General features: G+C 42.8%; 1 protein-coding gene across 8 annotated transcripts in view; it reads left to right on the top strand.

Moving 5' to 3' along the window:
- KIF1B (kinesin family member 1B) overlaps positions 1-18,073 on the top strand; it is a 78,872-nt gene that overhangs the window by 47,123 nt on the left and 13,676 nt on the right. For 6 of the 8 annotated variants that reach the window (XM_084220238.1, XM_084220240.1, XM_084220236.1 and 3 more), the window contains 15 exons: positions 97-245; positions 475-653; positions 1,641-1,778; positions 2,492-2,740; positions 7,638-7,756; positions 9,395-9,480; positions 9,628-9,757; positions 10,094-10,253; positions 10,869-10,959; positions 11,499-11,617; positions 12,144-12,199; positions 14,810-14,918; positions 15,534-15,600; positions 16,376-16,460; positions 16,729-16,834. In XM_084220238.1, the coding sequence (XP_084076364.1) occupies positions 97-245; positions 475-653; positions 1,641-1,778; positions 2,492-2,740; positions 7,638-7,756; positions 9,395-9,480; positions 9,628-9,757; positions 10,094-10,253; positions 10,869-10,959; positions 11,499-11,617; positions 12,144-12,199; positions 14,810-14,918; positions 15,534-15,600; positions 16,376-16,460; positions 16,729-16,834 (1,843 nt within the window). The remainder of the gene's footprint in view (positions 1-96; positions 246-474; positions 654-1,640; positions 1,779-2,491; positions 2,741-7,637; positions 7,757-9,394; positions 9,481-9,627; positions 9,758-10,093; positions 10,254-10,868; positions 10,960-11,498; positions 11,618-12,143; positions 12,200-14,809; positions 14,919-15,533; positions 15,601-16,375; positions 16,461-16,728; positions 16,835-18,073) is intronic. The other 2 variants (XM_084220242.1, XM_084220243.1) reach the window with 1 other exon arrangement.

Consider the following 18,073-nt stretch of genomic DNA (forward strand, 5'->3'; position numbering starts at 1 on the left):
TTGATGGCACAGCCAGCAGGAGTATTGGATACTGCATGTGATGGTTTTGAGAGGAAGCTACATCGTTTCATTCTTCTGTTTCTTTGCTCTTCCCAGTGCCCTGGACCCGCCATGAATATGAACTCGCCCAGTGGGCTTTCAGGAAGTGGAAATTCCACCAGTTCACTTCACTGAGGGACCAGCTCTGGGGGAATGCAGTATATCTGAAGGAAGCCAATGCAATCAGTGTAGAGTTAAAGAAAAAGGTACGGACATGCAGAACCAGATTTTAAATTTTCTGACCCATCAGTTTTGATTGTATAATCCTGCTGTAAATGCTCTGAGTTTCTTGTAGTCTTCAAAATTGTATCTCTTGCTTATTAATTTGGGCTGTAAAAGGGTTCCGAAAATTGTGAGTCTTTGATTCTGGCTTCTGTCTGAGTGAAGGTCCCATCTGTCTGCTGAGGACCAAAGTGCTGTGTCTCTTGCATGCAGGTGCAGTTCCAGTTTGTCCTGCTCACAGACACCCTGTACTCCCCCCTGCCTCCGGAGCTCTTGCCTGCCGAGCCGGAGAAGGGCCGGGACCGCCGGCCGTTCCCCCGCACCGTGGTGGCTGTGGAGGTGCAGGACCTGAAGAATGGAGCCACGCATTACTGGTCCTTAGAGAAACTCAAGTATGTCAGTAGTATTAGAGAACGAAATTCCCTATGCCCAAGGAACTTCACTCAAGAATTTCTTCCCTTGCTGTTCCTTATCGGCTTCTGTTTTTTCTCTGTGTCCTCCCAAACTTTCTAGACAGTGTGGGATGTTCTAAATACCAGCTTTTCCGATTGTTTGGACAAGTGCACTTTTCTCCAGCTTCTAACCTTATCTTCACATCTAATTTTTGTAATTTGAGGTTAGATGTAATCTTTTGAATGTAATAAGACTCATCGCAGCTCATCTCTGTGCATTAATTTTTTTAGTCACTTCCACTATAAAAATTTCCTTGCCACCTACTTTATATAACCTGGCAGTATGTGACATAATGACATTATGATAAAAGTCTTAAATAAAGAAGATTTTATTTCTATGGAAGCTGCACAAATTCTGTCACAAATTCTGACTGCAATCGGAATTATTTTTGTCACATATAAATGACATTTCTTTTCCCCATTCTCTAAAATATTGACTGAAGGACTTTTTTCCTACTAATAACTTCTAGACAAAGGATCTTTGCAGTGTGAAACACTTGTTTCCTTCAATAAAATAAATGGATAATTAGAGTCTATAATGGAATTGGTTCACTTTTGAATCAAAATGCCAACATTTCTGGAGTGGAATGCAAAGAACTGCCAAAATTATTCAGTAACAGGGTCTGATCAAAAAATTGAAGCAAAAAATATGCCAGAATTAGATGTGAAAGAGGAATATTTAGAAGTGAATTGAAATCCAAGATTTATGTAAGCTTTTGCAGTGACCTTGCCTTGTGCTTAGAGGGCTTAGCTGACAACTAGACTCTAACATTTTGGGGAATTAGTGAAGCACCAAACTTAGGGCACGGCCTCCTCTGTTCTTAGGTGTAACTTGGTGCAGGGGATTCCAGTGAGGTGAACGCCTCCCTGTGTTCTCTGCCTCCTCTACCCCCCTCTCTGAGCTCTTCCCTGCTGCTGTCTCTGCAGGCAGAGGCTGGAGCTGATGCGGGAGATGTACGACCGGGCGGGGGAAGTGGCCTCCGGCAGCCAGGAGGAGGCCGAGGGCTCCATGACGGGCAGCGACCCCTTCTACGACCGCTTCCACTGGTTCAAGCTCGTGGGCAGGTACGGTACGGACAGCGCCTCATGGCTGCTGCACTGCCAGCTCTGGCTCCACGTGCACTGCTGAAAACCGTGTGGCCTCTGGGCCAGCTGGGTCGTGTCTTTCAGGGATTTGGAATAGACTTTAAGTACAGTTAAGAGTAGAAAATGCTTTTTAGAATGTTGCCAGTTCATGTGTCTAGTAGTAGAATGTGCTTTGAGTGAGCATTTAGTAAGTTACAAATTTATTTTAAAATAATATAACCAGCTAAGTTCCATCTAAAGTCACTGGAGCAGAGCTGTGAGAATACAAAGAACACTGGAAAAGTGGTCCAGAGTCTCTCATATGTGTGGTTGAAATAGTTTGGTCATACCGTAGGTAAGTGTCTGATGGGATTCTTTAATGTTTCCTGCTGTCGGCCGCACCTTTACAATATTTTTGTTTGCAGAACTGCTGTGTTGGAAATAAGAAATGTAGCTCTGTTACACGGATGTCCTCTCAAGTTCTGTATGCTCAGCCATGTTTTTATTCCTTTTTCATTTGCTTCCTGCTCCGTTCAAGGACACTCTTCTCCCTGACTTTGTTGGCAGCCCCCTCCCTCCCGTTTCATTGCAGTCCAGGTGGTTTGAAGCCGTTGCTCGTTGTTGAGGGGTCTCTGTGCTGATGGCAGCAAAGAGCTGTTGGTGAGGTTCTGTGTGCTGACCCTGTTAATCGGTGTCCGTTCGCTGATGTGCAGCTCCCCCATATTCCATGGCTGCGTCAACGAGCGCCTGGCCGATCGCACGCCTTCCCCCACTTTCTCCACGGCTGACTCCGACATCACTGAACTGGCAGATGAGCAGCAGGATGAGATGGAGGACTTTGATGATGAGGCCTTTGTGGATGACACTGGCTCCGACGTTGGGACTGAGGAGGGATCAGACCTCTTCAATGATGGGCGCGACCCGTTTTACGACCGATCCCCTTGGTTCATTTTAGTGGGAAGGTTGGTGAGGTTACTCTGAGAATGGCCAAAAGGGACCAGCTCTTGCTGCAGACTGCAATGGGTTTTCCTTGTGCTGCACAGATGGTCAGTCTAGCCAAAATATCCATGTCCATAAATTGGAATTGCCCGAGAATGAGTAGTGTAGTTCAACATTAAGTTTTAAATTTGTGTGTCTGGAGCCATGAAGACCTAAGTAGTAATTGAGAAAATAACCCTTAGATGCGACAGTGTGAGTAAATCTAGATAACTGTTGCAGCTTGGAATGAATGGAAAGAATTTAAACCTTTATAGAATTCCCTGTTTAGCCGTTGCAGGTTCACTAAGACAGAATTGTAGCGTGTTATTGTCTTCCATGGAAGAGAATCGGACTATGGTGGGAAGTCTTTCAGTCCAAACTCAGAAGTCTGTTGTTGTTGAAAACAGATTTAACATCTGTTGCATATGAAAAGATGGCATGTGGAGAAAGAAGAATGGTCCTTTCTGGATGAGGAAAAGAGTGTTCTCTGAGATGTTTTGCCCTTTCAGATTATGCTTGACTCTCTGTAGCCAGTATTACACAGTGAAAGGTCATCAACATTGAAATTCACTGTCTCTGTTTATCAGCACTTTCCCCGGGCACTGTGTTTGAATTCTGAAACAGGTTTGCTTGGCATATTTTAGAATATTATTGAGCTTTCCAGAACAGAAAGAATTAGGGTATTACCAGACCTCAGTCTGTGATGTTGACCCTTAAAGACAGCAAGTTACATTAAAGAAATGTAGTTCTTCACACTGATTCTTCAGTAATAGTCTCACTAGCACATGTTTCTCATTACAAGAAATAGAAACATTTTCATTTAGTGGCTTGGCTCCTCTCTCTGCTGCTTCCCTCTCCCCGATGATGCTTTTGTGCTTCCTTGCTTACCCTGTTAGCCAACATCCTCATTAAGGTACTTGCCACAGGTGTACAGGTGTGGCATAAAAAAAGGCTCCGTGGCCAGCAGAAGGGAGGAACAAAGAAACAGGGACCAGAGCTTGGCTTTATCCTTCTCTGTGAGTGTAAGCAGGGAAGACTTCAGGGTCAGGATGGTGGGCTCTTTATGCAGTTTCCTCAAATGCAGAACATCTGTTTGCATAATTTATGGAAAGGAGAGATTGAGTTTGCTGGTCTTTATCCAAGCTTTGAGTTCAGTGTAGTGTGTTTGTCTAACCTCAGGCATTGTCAGTAGTGAAACTTGGAACTTCTTTGATCCTGTTTTTTAAACAAAAAATGCTAAAGTTGCAAGAGATTGTGTTAGTCCTCTCTGGTCTCTGAATCTGTGCCCTCACGTGCAATGCTTGGTACCATGTTTTACAAACTCTGATTATCTGGTTCAGGTGGGGAGGCAGTTTGGGAAAGCCGCCTGTGCTGCTCTGGGCTGGCTGTCAGCTCCTTTGAGCCCGGGGTGCCCCGTGTGCCCCTGGAGCCTGGGAAAGAGCTGAGCTGTTCATGCTCGCTCCCAGAGGGCTCAGGAAGCACAGCACGAGCTGAGCAGATACAGCGTGTAATGAAAACACTTGTGCTTCCTGGCAGGCACACAGATTAGATTCCCTGCTTTGTGGAGAGTTCTGAGCTGTGTCTGTGGGCAGACACGTGAAGCTGCAGCGCTCTGGGCACCGGCCTGCATGGTGTGAGCTGCATGTACAGAGCTGTGAATGTGCTGAGGGATGAAACTTAGTTCCTATTATGAGGCTAGAGCGTGACTTCCTCAGCTGATGGTTTTTATTGTTTCTATTCCTGTTGTTCTGTTGTGCCCATTCTGTCGGCAGCACCACTGAGTAGGAACTATTGTGAGTCCTCTGTGTCCTCCAGTGTGAGAATTCTGCTTTTGAACAGTGACTTAAAAGCACCAGGGGTGTCCATCTGCATAGGTATTGCCTTGGGCACAAGGCAGTGTTCAGTGTGTAACAAAACGAGAATTTCTTGTCACTTCCAAGTGTGTACTGGTTGATACATTATAGAATGTGAAGGACAAATAAAAAATTTTTAGTATTTTTGGGGGGTTGTCAGCAATAACAAGTGCAGGTCATGAAGGAGAGGAGGAGGAGAAATGGAGCATGTAGTTATCTAACTCCCTGGCCATCACAGTTATTTTCTTTTCTCTCTCTGTGCTATGACTGTCTTTTATTTGTAACTCTTAAAGAAAACAAAAAGAGCTGGTCCCTTTAGCCATTTTTCCTGGCATGCTGGGTTTCTTCAAGATTGACTCTATTTAATGGTGTGACATATCAAGCATTTGCTTTGTTTTTAAGGGAGGTGGGAGAGGACTATGGGATATTTTATTTAAATCCTAATGTGTTTATTTTAAAAATATCTGCCATCATTTTGAGTTCTGTTGGTTTTGTTTTGGTTTTTGAAAAATTGTGTTTGTTAAATTTAATTTCTAGTTTTGTTGTGAGTATGCCATTTTACCTCACCAATCTTTCTGCTAATCCAGCTCCTCTCTTTCAGTCTGCTGGGCTAAGTGCAGGGGGACACTTAGGGGGCTCTTTGGGGAGTGGAAGTCCTCACAGATGTGGGAAGAGGAGGGGGATAACCTTAAGATTTCATCCACTCCTAACTTGGCACTGTCTCATGATGAAGCAGCTGTAGTGCTGCGTAACCCAGCTCTGTCTTGGTGCAGCACATGTGCAGTTGCTCTCCACTCTTCTGTAGAGATGCAGCATTTTCATCAGCAAACAGGAAGCTTTAAACTTTTTTGCATTATGTGCTTTTTTTTCTCTAAGTTAAAATTATTCCAGTGAACAAGGTGACTGGATGGAAGCAAACTGGGGGAGAAGAGAAATGCATTTTTTATCTTGGGATGGTCACATGGTAGGGGTTAATCCAGCTGGATGCTTTGGCTGTCACATGTTGAGCAGCACCTTCAGAACTTTTGCCCTGCAAATAAAGATGTATTTTTTATTTTTCACGTGGGTGATGCTTTCACTTTCCATTAGTTTGGCTTTGAAGGGAGAAGGCTTCTGCAATGCCTGACTCTTTTTCGTTAGTGAGACTCCTGCTGTGCACATCAGTGCAAGACTCCTTGGCTTCTCTTCTGTTGGGCAATGTCTGTTCTCCCTGGCTTGAAATGTGCTTTTTAAGCTGGGTGTGTTCTTCGTGTTGAGCACAGAAGCACATACCTTTTGGAACTCCATCCCTGATCCAGTCCAAGTGAACCATTCCAGCTTCAGGGACTGTTTTCTTGTGTGGTTGGATGCTAGTTCCTCAGATGTGCATCACCTGAAATTCCAAAGCTAAAAATGAAAATGCTAGAGGGAAAAAAAAAAATTAACTTTTCATTTTTTTACTTGAAATTTAGTCTCTTTTCCCTTCCCCTGCTTTATGAGTGCTTACCTCACTTTGAAGCAGACTGAAAAGAAATTAAATCCTAATCTTAGTGAAGTGTTATGTTGCAGTTGGGTTTTTTTTGTTGTTGTTGTTGTTTGGTTTTCTTCATTTTTTGGTTTGCTACTTTATAGCCATATTAATCATCCTCTTCTCTGTTGCATTTTGTCATCACTATTTTTTTAGTAGCGTTATTTTTGTGTCTTTGGTTCATGACTGACATCTGTTTGACTTCCTTGTCATTTCAAAAGAGTTCATTCATCCTTGGAAGGGGCATGTGAACCCAAGGAGCAACACTTCTCTTTTGTCCTGCAGGACTTTTCATAGGAATGTTAAACAATAACAGTTATAAATTACAGGAATTAATTTTTCATAGTGCTGAAAACTAATAAAAAGAACTGTAGGGAAGAAGTTAGTAAAACAAATTACTGTTGTTTAATATAATGTGCATAAATTCATTAAAATTGCTTTATTAGTCCCTTTAAATTTACTAACTGGTAAAAGTATTGGTTAAAGTTCTGTGCATCTCAGTACTCTTCTGGACTCTGAAACAGCTCATTTAATATACAAACCTTCCATATTTTCCCCTTATTGAGGGCTGTTCTTTAGCTGACTTGTTGAGTTTATCAACATTTAATGTCTTGCTCAAGCTAATCCCACTGAAGTGCGATGCTTTAAAAACTACTGCAATTCATTGCAGAAACATGAAATAACTTACTGACTTTAGTCTGACTTTTAATTAAAATCTATACAATTAAATTGGTTACTTACTGCTCCAAAACAGACCCTGCTTGTATATAACTTTTAAGTTAGTGCAGGGCAGGATCGTCCCCTGTGGGGCCTAAATGCTGCTTTTCCTTTTGGAAACTGTAATTTCTAAGTGGTTGTTCTAGAGTAGTGCTGTCATGTCTTATTTGTTATGTTTTGTTTTTTTCAAAGAAATAAATCAAATGCTCCTAAGGAGATTTACCTGTGAAGACTTTCAGTCTTCCACTATCTGTGCAAGCAGGGAATCTTCCAAGAAACCTAAGATGGTTTATTGTGGGTTTCTGGTTATTCTGCACGCAGTGTTATCAAAGGAATATAGAAGACACAAAACATTCAGTCAGTCTGTTTTTAAAAGAGTGGGTTAATATGTTCAGTAAAAAATTGAGGCTGTGTGAGCACAGTAGATCAATTCCTTTTTAATTTATCATTTCCACCTACCTCATTCTTTATCATCAGTAGTTCCCTGATGGATTCTGTCAGCTTGCTAACAGCTCCATTCACAACTTCAGTGCATCTCTGGTTACCTTCCATACAGCCATCCTCTCTCCCCGAGTCTCTAACTCATTCCTGTGAGCCCTGGGTCCCTCTGAGCTCTGACTGAGAGCCTTTGGTGGCCGCACTGGGCTTGGCCAGAGCTCTGTGTGGGCAGGATGGACCCAGGGCCTCCGGCAGGTGTAGGAGACGCAGTGTCTGAGATTTGCCTGTTCCAGAGCCGAGCAAAGCTGCAGTGCGGTTTGGCACGCCCTTCTAATGCTGGCTGTGTTTCTCTCCTCCTGTCACCAGAGCCTTCGTGTACCTGAGCAACCTGCTGTACCCAGTGCCCCTGATCCACAGGGTGGCCGTGGTCAGCGAGAAGGGGGAAGTGCGGGGCTTCCTGCGCGTGGCGGTGCAGGCCATAGCAGGTGAGAGGCGCTGCCTTCGAGGACCAGGCTAGCAAACCAAAGCCTTCTCCTGCTACTCAAACCTGAGTGACCTTCATGTTGCAAAGAACACTTGCTCTCTGTTGGTATTGAAATTATTTCAGTTGTTGTTTCACCATATGGGCTGAGCATGGATAAGTCTTGAAATAATGCTACTGAACAAAAGACTTTAAAATTACGATGATGTTGTCCACTGAAGTTTATACCTGGCAACTAATACAACACTGCTTTTTAGGACACTGGAAGATTTAGCTACTGTCATTAACTCTGAAAACTAAAACTAAAGCAAAGCTTTTTCCTTCTGACACCCAGTATAAACAGCGCAGAAGGGTACCTGGTTTGATAGTTTTGGTGACCTGCATTAAATGTACCAAGTTTTAGCTGTGCTCAAACTATCCCTTTAAATAATGTTCAGAAATGTGCTCCTCTGAGGCCTGGGTAGAGCACGTGAAGAAGTTCCTGAACTGATGGTTTTCAGCATGGTGTAAACAGAAGTCTGCAGCAGTTTCCCCCTTCATTGCCTCACTAAGAACTGGAGACTAGGAGCTGCTTTAACACAGTATTTAATCACCAGGAATTCTTTTCAGAAGAGAGGAGTAGATATCCGGGGTGGTAATGGCCTCACCCAGTGCTGAGCTGCCATTGTGTGTGTGCCAGAGTTTACTGCAGGTCACTGCTCAGCCCCTGATGTTTCAGAATGCTCAGTGTGAGGTGGGCTGCTTGGCAGGGCCATGCCTTAGCCATGCTGGTGGGAGCACAGATCCTTCCCATAATTTGCCCTTTCCAGCAGTGGCCAAATGCCAGCAGTTCTTGCTTCTTTAGGTAGGGTAACCCTGGAAGCTTCACTCTCTATGGGAACATATAATGAAACTCAGACTCTGAAGATGTATAAGAATCACCCTGGCAGGGATTAAAACAAGTGAATGAAAATCTGGTTTAATGTGTACAAAAGTCTAGTTTGGTTTGGTATCCTTAGCATTGACTGAATATTTCCAGATAAATATTTATCCATCCAAATGAACTGAATACACTATGGCTAACAGAAACTGCACTGGGGGCATCTCTTAAAAAAGGGCCATGGCATTATTTGATCCCCAAGCAGAGTGTTGGAGCACATTCTGAATCTTAGGATTTCTGCTGTGACTATGCATTCACTGTGAAAACCCCCTGGCATTTAACCAGGCCCTGTTGTTGTTGCTCTCTGTGAAGAGGAGGAGGTGAAATGAGCAGATTGAATGGACAGATCCAGCTTTCAGACTTCCAGCATGTCCTGGTGGAGCTGAGTTCATGGCTACAGAATTTTAGATGTTAGTTTACCTCAGTATAATAATCAGAAGTAACTAAATAATGAAAATTAGTATTAAAGTTGGTTTGCACTCAAAATTATCTGAAGTTAAGTATTTTCAGAATGAAACTTGAGAGCTTGTCTTGTTTTCCCACACCCAAGTTCCTGATGGATAGGTTTCTGGCATGATCTTTTCCAGCACTTACTCCATGACTCTTCTGCTTTCTGTTTTGGTTTCTGTTAATGAAAATTTCCATTTGGGTAGCTCTGTGGGGTCTCCCTTCCCCTCCCCATCATTTATTTGTCTATCTTCTTTTTTCCCTGTGTTTTTTTAGCTGATGAAGAAGCCCCAGATTATGGATCTGGTATTCGACAGTCTGGAACAGCTAAAATTTCATTTGACAATGAGTATTTTGATAAGGTAAGAATTCTTAAAATTGATTTTGGTATCTTTGAGTGTAGTAGCTTGTGCTTCTAAATAAAGAACATGTATTGTAGGGAAAGAAGGGGTGGCAAACTCAGAAAGTGCAGAAGTCTGTTACAAGCCACTGTTACATTTAATTTTCAGAGTGATTTTTCTTCCGTTGCAATGACTCGGTCTGGACTGTCACTGGAGGAGTTAAGGATTGTGGAAGGGCAAGGACAGAATTCAGAGGTTACCACTCCTCCAGAGGAGATCAACAGAATGAATGAGCTGGGTAAGCAAGAAATACGTGGTATTTGGAGAACTTCTGGGAAATTTATGACACTTTCAGTCAGTCATAGAAAGGAGTTCTGAGTGTCCTTCAAGAGTGTCATGGTTAGGGAGAGGTGTTACCAGGGAGTTGAACATGAGAGATTCATTTGAAGAACAGTGCTGAAAAACTTCCAAGATATTTGGAGCTTTTGGTTATCAGCAAATTATTTGGGTTTAAAAGGATAAAAAAATGTGATGGGACTAAACTGTCTCCTGAAGCACTATTTCAAGAAAAGAAAGGAGAAAAAAAAAAAAAAGAAAAAATTATTTCATTTGGGATGTTTTTTTCCTCCCTAAGACTTGAAGTCAGCCACTTTGGATGGAAAGATGACTATGGAAGGATTCACGGAGGAAATTGGTGATCACCTGAAGCTGGGCAGTGTGTTTACCTTCCGTGTGACAGTGCTTCAGGCCAGTGGCATCCTGCCTGAGTATGCAGATATTTTCTGCCAGTTCAAGTAAGAATTTGTCTTTACTTGCATTAATGGTATAGAGATATAATGAGATAATGATAGAGAGAGCAGAGAACGGTGGGCAGTGGAACTCTGAGAACTTTTCAGATGGGGGGAGGTGTTGTACAGCAGAGAAAAACACCTTGTCACGTACTGGAGTTCTTGGTCCTCAGTTTTTCTTAAGCAGATGTTAAGGATTAAAGTTTTGCAGAAAGGAATTAGGAATCAAAGTGGACTCATAAGTTACTAGTTTATAGATATCTTAAGGTTTTAAGCTTTTAATGTGAAAAATTCAATACTAGATTGTGCATACACCCATTTGAATGAAAGCTGCATGACCCTGGAGGAAATCAGTACTTCTCAAGTGAAAGTGGTCTTAGGCTTGGGTTATTAAGGAAGAGAATAAAAAGGAGTAATAAAGACATAATAGAAGTACCACAATTGTGGTCCCACAAGACTTTGGTATGCCCAGCTTTAGGCCATCACTCAACTGCTTGTGAAGTTCCAGCAGAATACATTTCTTTTAGAGTTTTAGGATTTCCTTTCAGGGTTGGATTCGGAGCACAGCAATCTTCATTAAACCATTTTGTGGTGGCTGATTTTTGGTTTATTTTTTTAAAGCTTTTTACATCGACATGATGAAGCTTTCTCAACAGAACCTCTCAAAAACAATGGCCGAGGGACTCCCCTTGGGTTTTACCACGTTCAGAATGTAAGTAAAGCTTTCCATGAGCAGTAACTTCCTCTGTCAGCACTGAGAGTTGTGTGTGTCCTTCAAGGCAAGCAGAATTATTAGGAATAGACAGTACTAGGTGGGATCAGGTGAATGATGTAATCCCCATCACAAAACAAAACACAGAATGCTTCTTTGTGGCAAATTTAACTCTTCTTTCACCTCTACTTCCTGCCATTGAATTCTGTGTTTCCTTTCCAGGATGAAAACAGTCTAGAGTTCAGGAAATAATATATGCATGTGAATAGCAGTGCTCATGATCTCAGATGAGCTGGATATATCTATTTTTGTGAACTGTGTAATGCTTTGGTTACATACAGCCTCCTCTTCTTCTACTTGAAGTGCCTGATACTGAGGCTTTAATTTTCTTCTTTCTTGGAGAGTAGAATTAATGCCTAAACCAGAAGAGAATGCAGTTGCTTTTACTGTGAGTGACACTAAGTGATATGAAAAATACAGACTCCTAAATAGGTTTCCTTTTTTGAATGTCTCATTTTCTTTCCTTACTCTTGAAATAGATTGCTGTGGAAGTGACAGAATCGTTTGTGGAGTACATCAAAACAAAGCCTATTGTCTTTGAAGTCTTTGGACATTACCAGCAGCATCCTCTCCACCTGCAAGGACAGGATCTCAGCAGGTATTGGTCACTAGCCTGGCATAAAGGCACTTGGGGATCATGCTCCGGTCATGCAGTTTTTGTACTCCTGAAACTGTGCGCCACAGCCTCACAAGCAGAATTCCTGATGGAGGTGGAAGTTCTGGCAGAGGCCTGTTTACTCGGTGTAGTGACTGATGGAATTGTTCTGCCCTGTCAAACATGGAAAGCTGACTGTTCTTCCAGTCCACCCGAAAAACCCCCTGGGCGTTGGAGCACTGCACTGGGAATACTGGGAACTTCAGCAGTGATCTGTGAGCTCTGGGAAAATTCCAACAGTGCTCCTAGGATTGGTTAAACTAGGATAGAAAAAGAGCATAAGTTAGTCTGAAAAGTGTGCTGAGCCCCCTTGTTTTTCTGACGGGATATTTACCTGTCTTCCTAGAATTGTGAGGATATTTTTAGAGACAATAATAGGTGTGTGTATACAAAGATGCATGTGTGTGCATTTGTGTATATTTCTTATGTTTAACTGCCTTTGTACTGAAAACTCTTCATTTCTCTGTAGCCCTCCACAGCCTTCTCGAAGATTCTTTCCTCCCCCTATGCCACTGTCAAAGCCAGGTGAGAACAGCTCTCTAATTCTGTACATCACAGGTCTGCTGCTGTAAATGGAGGTTGTAGTGTATTCCTGAGGTATCCAGGACACTGAGAGATGTAAATGGAGTGACTGCTACAGGAGGCACTGGATGTCTTTGCTGGCTCTCTGCCCTCTTTATGTTTTATTTTCATTTCTTCTCAACCTCCTCTGCAGGAAGTGCTGCTTAGTTCATTAGGGGGTAGAATTCCAGTCCTGAGGTATTGACCGTATTCCCTGAGATCTGGCTATGGCTCTTCCCGTGCTTGCTGAGCACTTACTGACTGGAAATTTGCTTATTCATTAATTGCTTCATGTTTTTGCTCTCTCATGTTCTCATTTAGTGAATGAGTCTTGTTGAAATGATTCTTAGTTTTCTTTGCTTAATTGGAATAATGCATGCTGAACTCTTTTGTGATTTTTTTTTCCATTTCACCTTTAATTTCTTCCTTCTTCCTCTTTCTCTCACCTGCATATTTCTACCATCCTTTCTCTGTGTGTGTTGCATTCCCTCTGCAGACCATGAAAGGAAAATTGAGTTGATTAGGTACCTTATGTCTGGCTATGTAAACGTGCATGTGCTGAACACGCTGTCCGAGCATGCCAACGTGCTGGCCTCCTCTGCCGTGGCTGCTTTCCAGGATGGAGCTGATCAGCTGCCACCTTTTCTCTTTCTGCCTGTTCCCAGTTGTCAGAGTGAGCGGGCTCCTAAACGAGATGGTTAGTAGCCAAACTTGGTCTGTGATAGATGTAGAAGTAGTTCCAAAATGTGCTTCCAAATTCCTTTTTCCTTCATCATGTAGTAGTATTAGGAGTAGAAGCTGCCATGTTTGTGCTCATGGAAGGAGCTTAAATTTAGAGCTTAAATTTTAGAGAGGACCATAGAGACAGTCTGTAGACTCCAGTGTGCTGGGAGTCACAGATTTTTATGTGTCATTGCATCAGTTCCCTGAAACTTCCAGGACCTCTGATTTTTCTTGTTTTCTGCATAGAGTTTTGTGATATTGGGATGAGAAATGCATATGGAAGCACAGGCAGGTATAGAGCTATATTGTGTTCTGAATAGGTTTTCTTTTCACTCATCTTCCTTTCCTGCCACTAACAGTGCTGTTCCTCACTTCCATTTGTATTTGGTTTTATTTAACTCAAAAAAAAGTCATGCTGGTTAATAATTGTACCAGAGCAAGTCTGTGAGAACATCTAGAATCAAGCTTTCATGTTTAGTTAGATGTGTCTTTCCGTTGTTTTTCTCTTCTGATGCTTTTGAATTGCTCTGCTTGGCAGTAACCTTGAGTGACTTGTGTGTTTGATGTTCCTCTGACTGGAGTGAGTTCATGTGCAGCTGCATGAGATGATTGGGTGTAAGAAAGTTGCTACCCTGAGTAATGTACGGGAAGGTAAATGATGAGCCTCAAGCTCGCTGCCTCCCAGGGTGGAGCTGTGCTGTGAATAACTGTGCTGTGAATTCCTGTAAAATCTGTCCCTCTGAGGCAGCTGCTATTTTACCCCGAAAAGAAACGGATCTCAAAAGAGGGCGCCTAGGCACTCCTGTAAGGACCTGTTTTATCTGGGAGCTATAATGTCCTTCCAGTGCACAGGAAATTAAGTCATGGTAGAAGCCAAAGGATACAGAGATGTAAAGGTGGGAGAACCTAAAGAATACCTGAGCAAGGGGGGATTGCGTCTTGAGAGGTAGAAGGGAGAATAATTATTTGGCTTAATAAAAGCAGTGAGGTTAGTATGTGAAAGGAGAAAAAATGGAAGATCAGAGTTACAAAAATCCCAGCCAGAGTGTAAGGAATGAAGCTTTTAAAATGTTCCCATTTTTAAAATTGTAATGAGTGAACAGATACAAGGAAGCGTGTAATGGTAACTAAAAGGTATGATGTGTGAGGGAGTATTAGGTTATTTCTAGAATTTAAGCTGTCTCATTATTTTTTTTTAACGTGGTTTATCCCTACATTTGAATGAAAGGAATTAGAGGGGATCTGGCTGGTTATACTCACTAATACCAAGAGATAAGGAGCCCAGAAAAATACTTAGGCAGGATTAAGGCTCTGGAATAAGTCTTGTTCTGCCTTTTTACATATACAATATCTTATCAAAGTGATGCAGGGGTCTGGCAGTTTGTAACATGAAGAAATGAAGACTGAAGTTTTAAGTTCTATTCTTTTCCTCTTGTGTGGGGAAGGTGAAATGTACTCTGTGGGTGAGTAATGCTGCAGATGAACAGACCTCAGCAATTCTAAATCACCAACTGTCAAGCCATAAAGCAACTGATGCATATTTGAGGAAACTTCTTCTCTGTGGATCTAGAGGAACTGTGTATTTTTCCAGGCTCTTTGGATGCACTCTTGTTCCATTATTTAACTTCAAAAATTTTTTCTATTCTAGTAACCTAGATTTAAAAAACACTTAGAGAAACAATGATTGCTGTAAGCACATAATTTTCATGGTAAAAGCTGTGGTCTGCCTACGTACACAGAATACGTAGGACCTCTGAAATGGCGCGTTTCTGTGAGTCCTGAATAAGCTTTACTTGTTCACTCTTTGTAAACCACTCTTTTTTTCTTCTTTCTTTTTTTTCTTTCTTTAAGTGCCAGCTACAAAGCTGAATACTATGAGCAAGCCCAGCTTGGGCCAGAGTGTGAGCAAATATGACCTCCTGGTGTGGTTTGAGATCAGTGAACTGGAGCCAACAGGGGAGTAAGTCCTATATTAATATTGTGATTAATATTGTGTTTCAGGAGTGGTGGTTTATGAGATTTCTGGGGTTTTCCCCTTTGTTCTGTTCAGACCAGGCTGATGTTTAGCAGTCACCATGGTAGGGGCCTGGCTGGTTTGTAGTGATGCGTGTCCAATCTGCTGGCAGTAGTTGTCCCCATTAAAGGGACTGAAGTGATAGAATGACCTTCTTTCACACTTGGAGGGGTCTTTCCATGGTGAAGTTCCAGGCACAGGCCCCAGGAAAACTTCCCTGTGTAGGCCAAAGAAGCCAATGAGTTTGGATTCTTTGGGGCACTGGAGACTTTACTCCAGTCACACAGCAGCTTCTGTTCAGTGTTCATCTCTGCTACAAAGGTTTTCCCCTGACAGGTCTTCAGGGGTTATATTGAGAAGTGAGTTCCACAATTTTCCATTAATACTGGAAGTACAGTGGGTGATACTTCCACGATTCACTGATCTCTAATGCCTGAAGGAGCCTCTTTGGAGAGTGGGTAGAAAGACACACTCTTGTGTCTTCAGCTGCTGCAAGGAGAGGAAGCTGCTGGCAGCAGAAGCTGCTGTGCAGGTACATCTTTGGTTGCCTGTCTCACACAGGTACATCCCTGCCATTGTGGATCACACCGGGGGCCTGCCCTGCCAGGGGACCTTTCTGCTGCACCAGGTACCGATGGAAGCTGTGGAACAGCAAGTGGCATCTCTGCAGGGAGGGAGGGGATGCTGCTGCCTGGGGTTTGCACCTCCTTTCCCACACAGCTGTGGAGTGACAGGCAGGATCTCCCAGTCTGTGCTTGCTCTGTTGGCTTTGGGGATTGTGAGGCCCCCAGGATATTGTGCTGTTCCGGTTGCTTATCAGTGAGCATCCCACTCATGAAAGAGGAAAGCTTTTTAAAAAGCAGGAACCTCTGGGACCAGATTTGTGCCTTCAGTGTTCTCCACCATCTCTAAGGACACAGAAGGATCATGTGGACTCAAATTCCATTTGCTCTCTCTCACTGCTTGTGGTTATGACGCATAATCTATGAAGTGACTGTATCTCAGTGCATCTTAAATTCCTTTTATAATCCTTAGTAATATTTTGTCTCTAGCTAGATTATAAAGATAATCCCAGTTAAATATGGTTTATAGGTTTAAAGTTATATTTTTCCTACTCTGTCTTTGTGGAGTGAGGAAGAGGAAGCATTTACTTTCTTTTACATACGAGAATATAACATCCTCTTGAAGTGAATTTTAGGGCCCTGAAACAAAGAATTGCTTGCTCAGTTACAGATGGTATCTAATTATATTATTTAAATCACTTAAATGACATTATTTAAATAACTTAAAGGTATTAATTTTATTTAAATGATATTATTTACTTCACTTTTGCAGTACAAGTGCAAAATAGATGATGTGTGTGTGTGAACACTTCTGCAGTGTTTTGTTTCTGAACTCCACAGGGAATCCAGCGGAGAATCACAGTCACCATTATACATGAGAAGGGCAGTGAGCTGCACTGGAAAGATGTGCGAGAGCTGGTGGTTGGTGAGTAAATGGTTTTGTGTCTTGTTCTGTAATGAAGACAAACTATTACTGGTAATTTCTCTTTGTATCAGATTCTGTCATTTTTATGAGCACTGCCTGTAGGAGGAGAATTTTGAAAAAGATCCAGAGGGAAAGCTTAAGTTTTGCAACTTCCATTTACAGCTGCTTGTTATTCATGTAGTCTGAAATTGTATTTGGGAAAACAAATTCCTTTTGTGTTGCAGTTTGAATTTTAATTGATTCCTCCTCCTCCCCCTTCCCTTTTTAGGGCGTATAAGAAATAAAGCAGAGGTAGATGAAGCTGCTGTGGATGCCATTCTGTCTTTGAATATTATCTCTGCAAAATACCTGAAATCCTCTCACAGCTCCAACAGGTAAGTGAATGAAGTGAGCCCTCCAGCAGGAATCTGAAATTTATTTGACCTCTGATGTATTGGCAGGATGCTTGGAAAGCTGGGAATGTGGCTAATTATTAAATGTGGAATTCCATGGGCACAGAACACACAGGCAGAGAACGAGCATCACTGTGAAATCTTGGTCCATGGGAAGGGTTTACTGACAATGCATCTGAATTACCTTCCCTGTGTATGGACCATAAAGGGCAGGTGAATGAACAGCTTAAGGGGGCTTCAGGACGTAACCCAAAACTTCTAAACTGACATCAAGGTTTGGTGCTAGAATACGGCATTGAAGTGCAAGGCCAGTTTTGGGAGGTACATCTGTAGATGTGTACGTGTTATTCCTGAAGCAAGCATGTGACAATTTAAGCCAGAGCCACGCTTTGTAAATTCAGCTTTATAATTTACAGATGTATGACAAGTTGAGTCCAGTTCCATGTCCCTGCAGTGTGGCAGCAGCAGGGCCCCTGGCTGAGGGGATTGTGGCTCTGTGTGTCCCTCATTTCTCTGAGGCTCAGACTCCACATTGTTCTGCTTCAGTGTCTGCAACCAAGTGCAGCAAGGCAGAGGGGGGCATTGGGCACAGCCTCTCCCTGCTGTGATAGCAGAGTCACTTGGCTTCCCCCTGGCTCTGTTCAGCTGGTGCAAAGGAGGAATATCCCTGGAATGGGGCTCTGAGTGGCTTTTTCCAGAGGGAAGGAAGGTTTGAGTCCATCTTTGCTGCACCTGCTGAATGCTGGAGGTGGGATCCTTCCAAGCACTGGAATTCTTCCCTCTCTCTTAGAGGCCTGGACTGTGAAACACCTGTGGCATTAAAGTGGATTTGGGATGCTGCTCCTGCCTATGGGCTCTCTGCCACCTGGTGTCTGTAAAGCAGGCAGGGACTGGGGGATTGGCAGTTTTTGCCTTTCACTGAGAAGTGGGTACTTTAGTGTGTTTGAGTTAAAGGATCAATATAACTGGAAAACAGGGAGACTGGTGCTGGTTTCCTGTCTGATACTGTTGGATTTGCAGTTGGAAAGCCCTGTGCTTTCTGTTTTCTTTCAATAAATTCCTCTATATCCCTGTAGTTTTCTATAAGATGGGTAGCTTGGGTGAAGGATGAGTGGGATGAAGCTGTTGGCCATCTCGTCCCAAAATGCCAAGGTTTAAGTTGTGGGATGAGTGCATGGCAGCGTGGTGGAAGGGAATTGAGGCCCTGGTAAGGGATACGTC

The sequence above is a fragment of the Fringilla coelebs genome (genome assembly GCF_963513975.1).
Source record: "Fringilla coelebs genome assembly, chromosome: 22".
NCBI classification, from domain to species: Eukaryota; Metazoa; Chordata; class Aves; order Passeriformes; family Fringillidae; genus Fringilla; species Fringilla coelebs.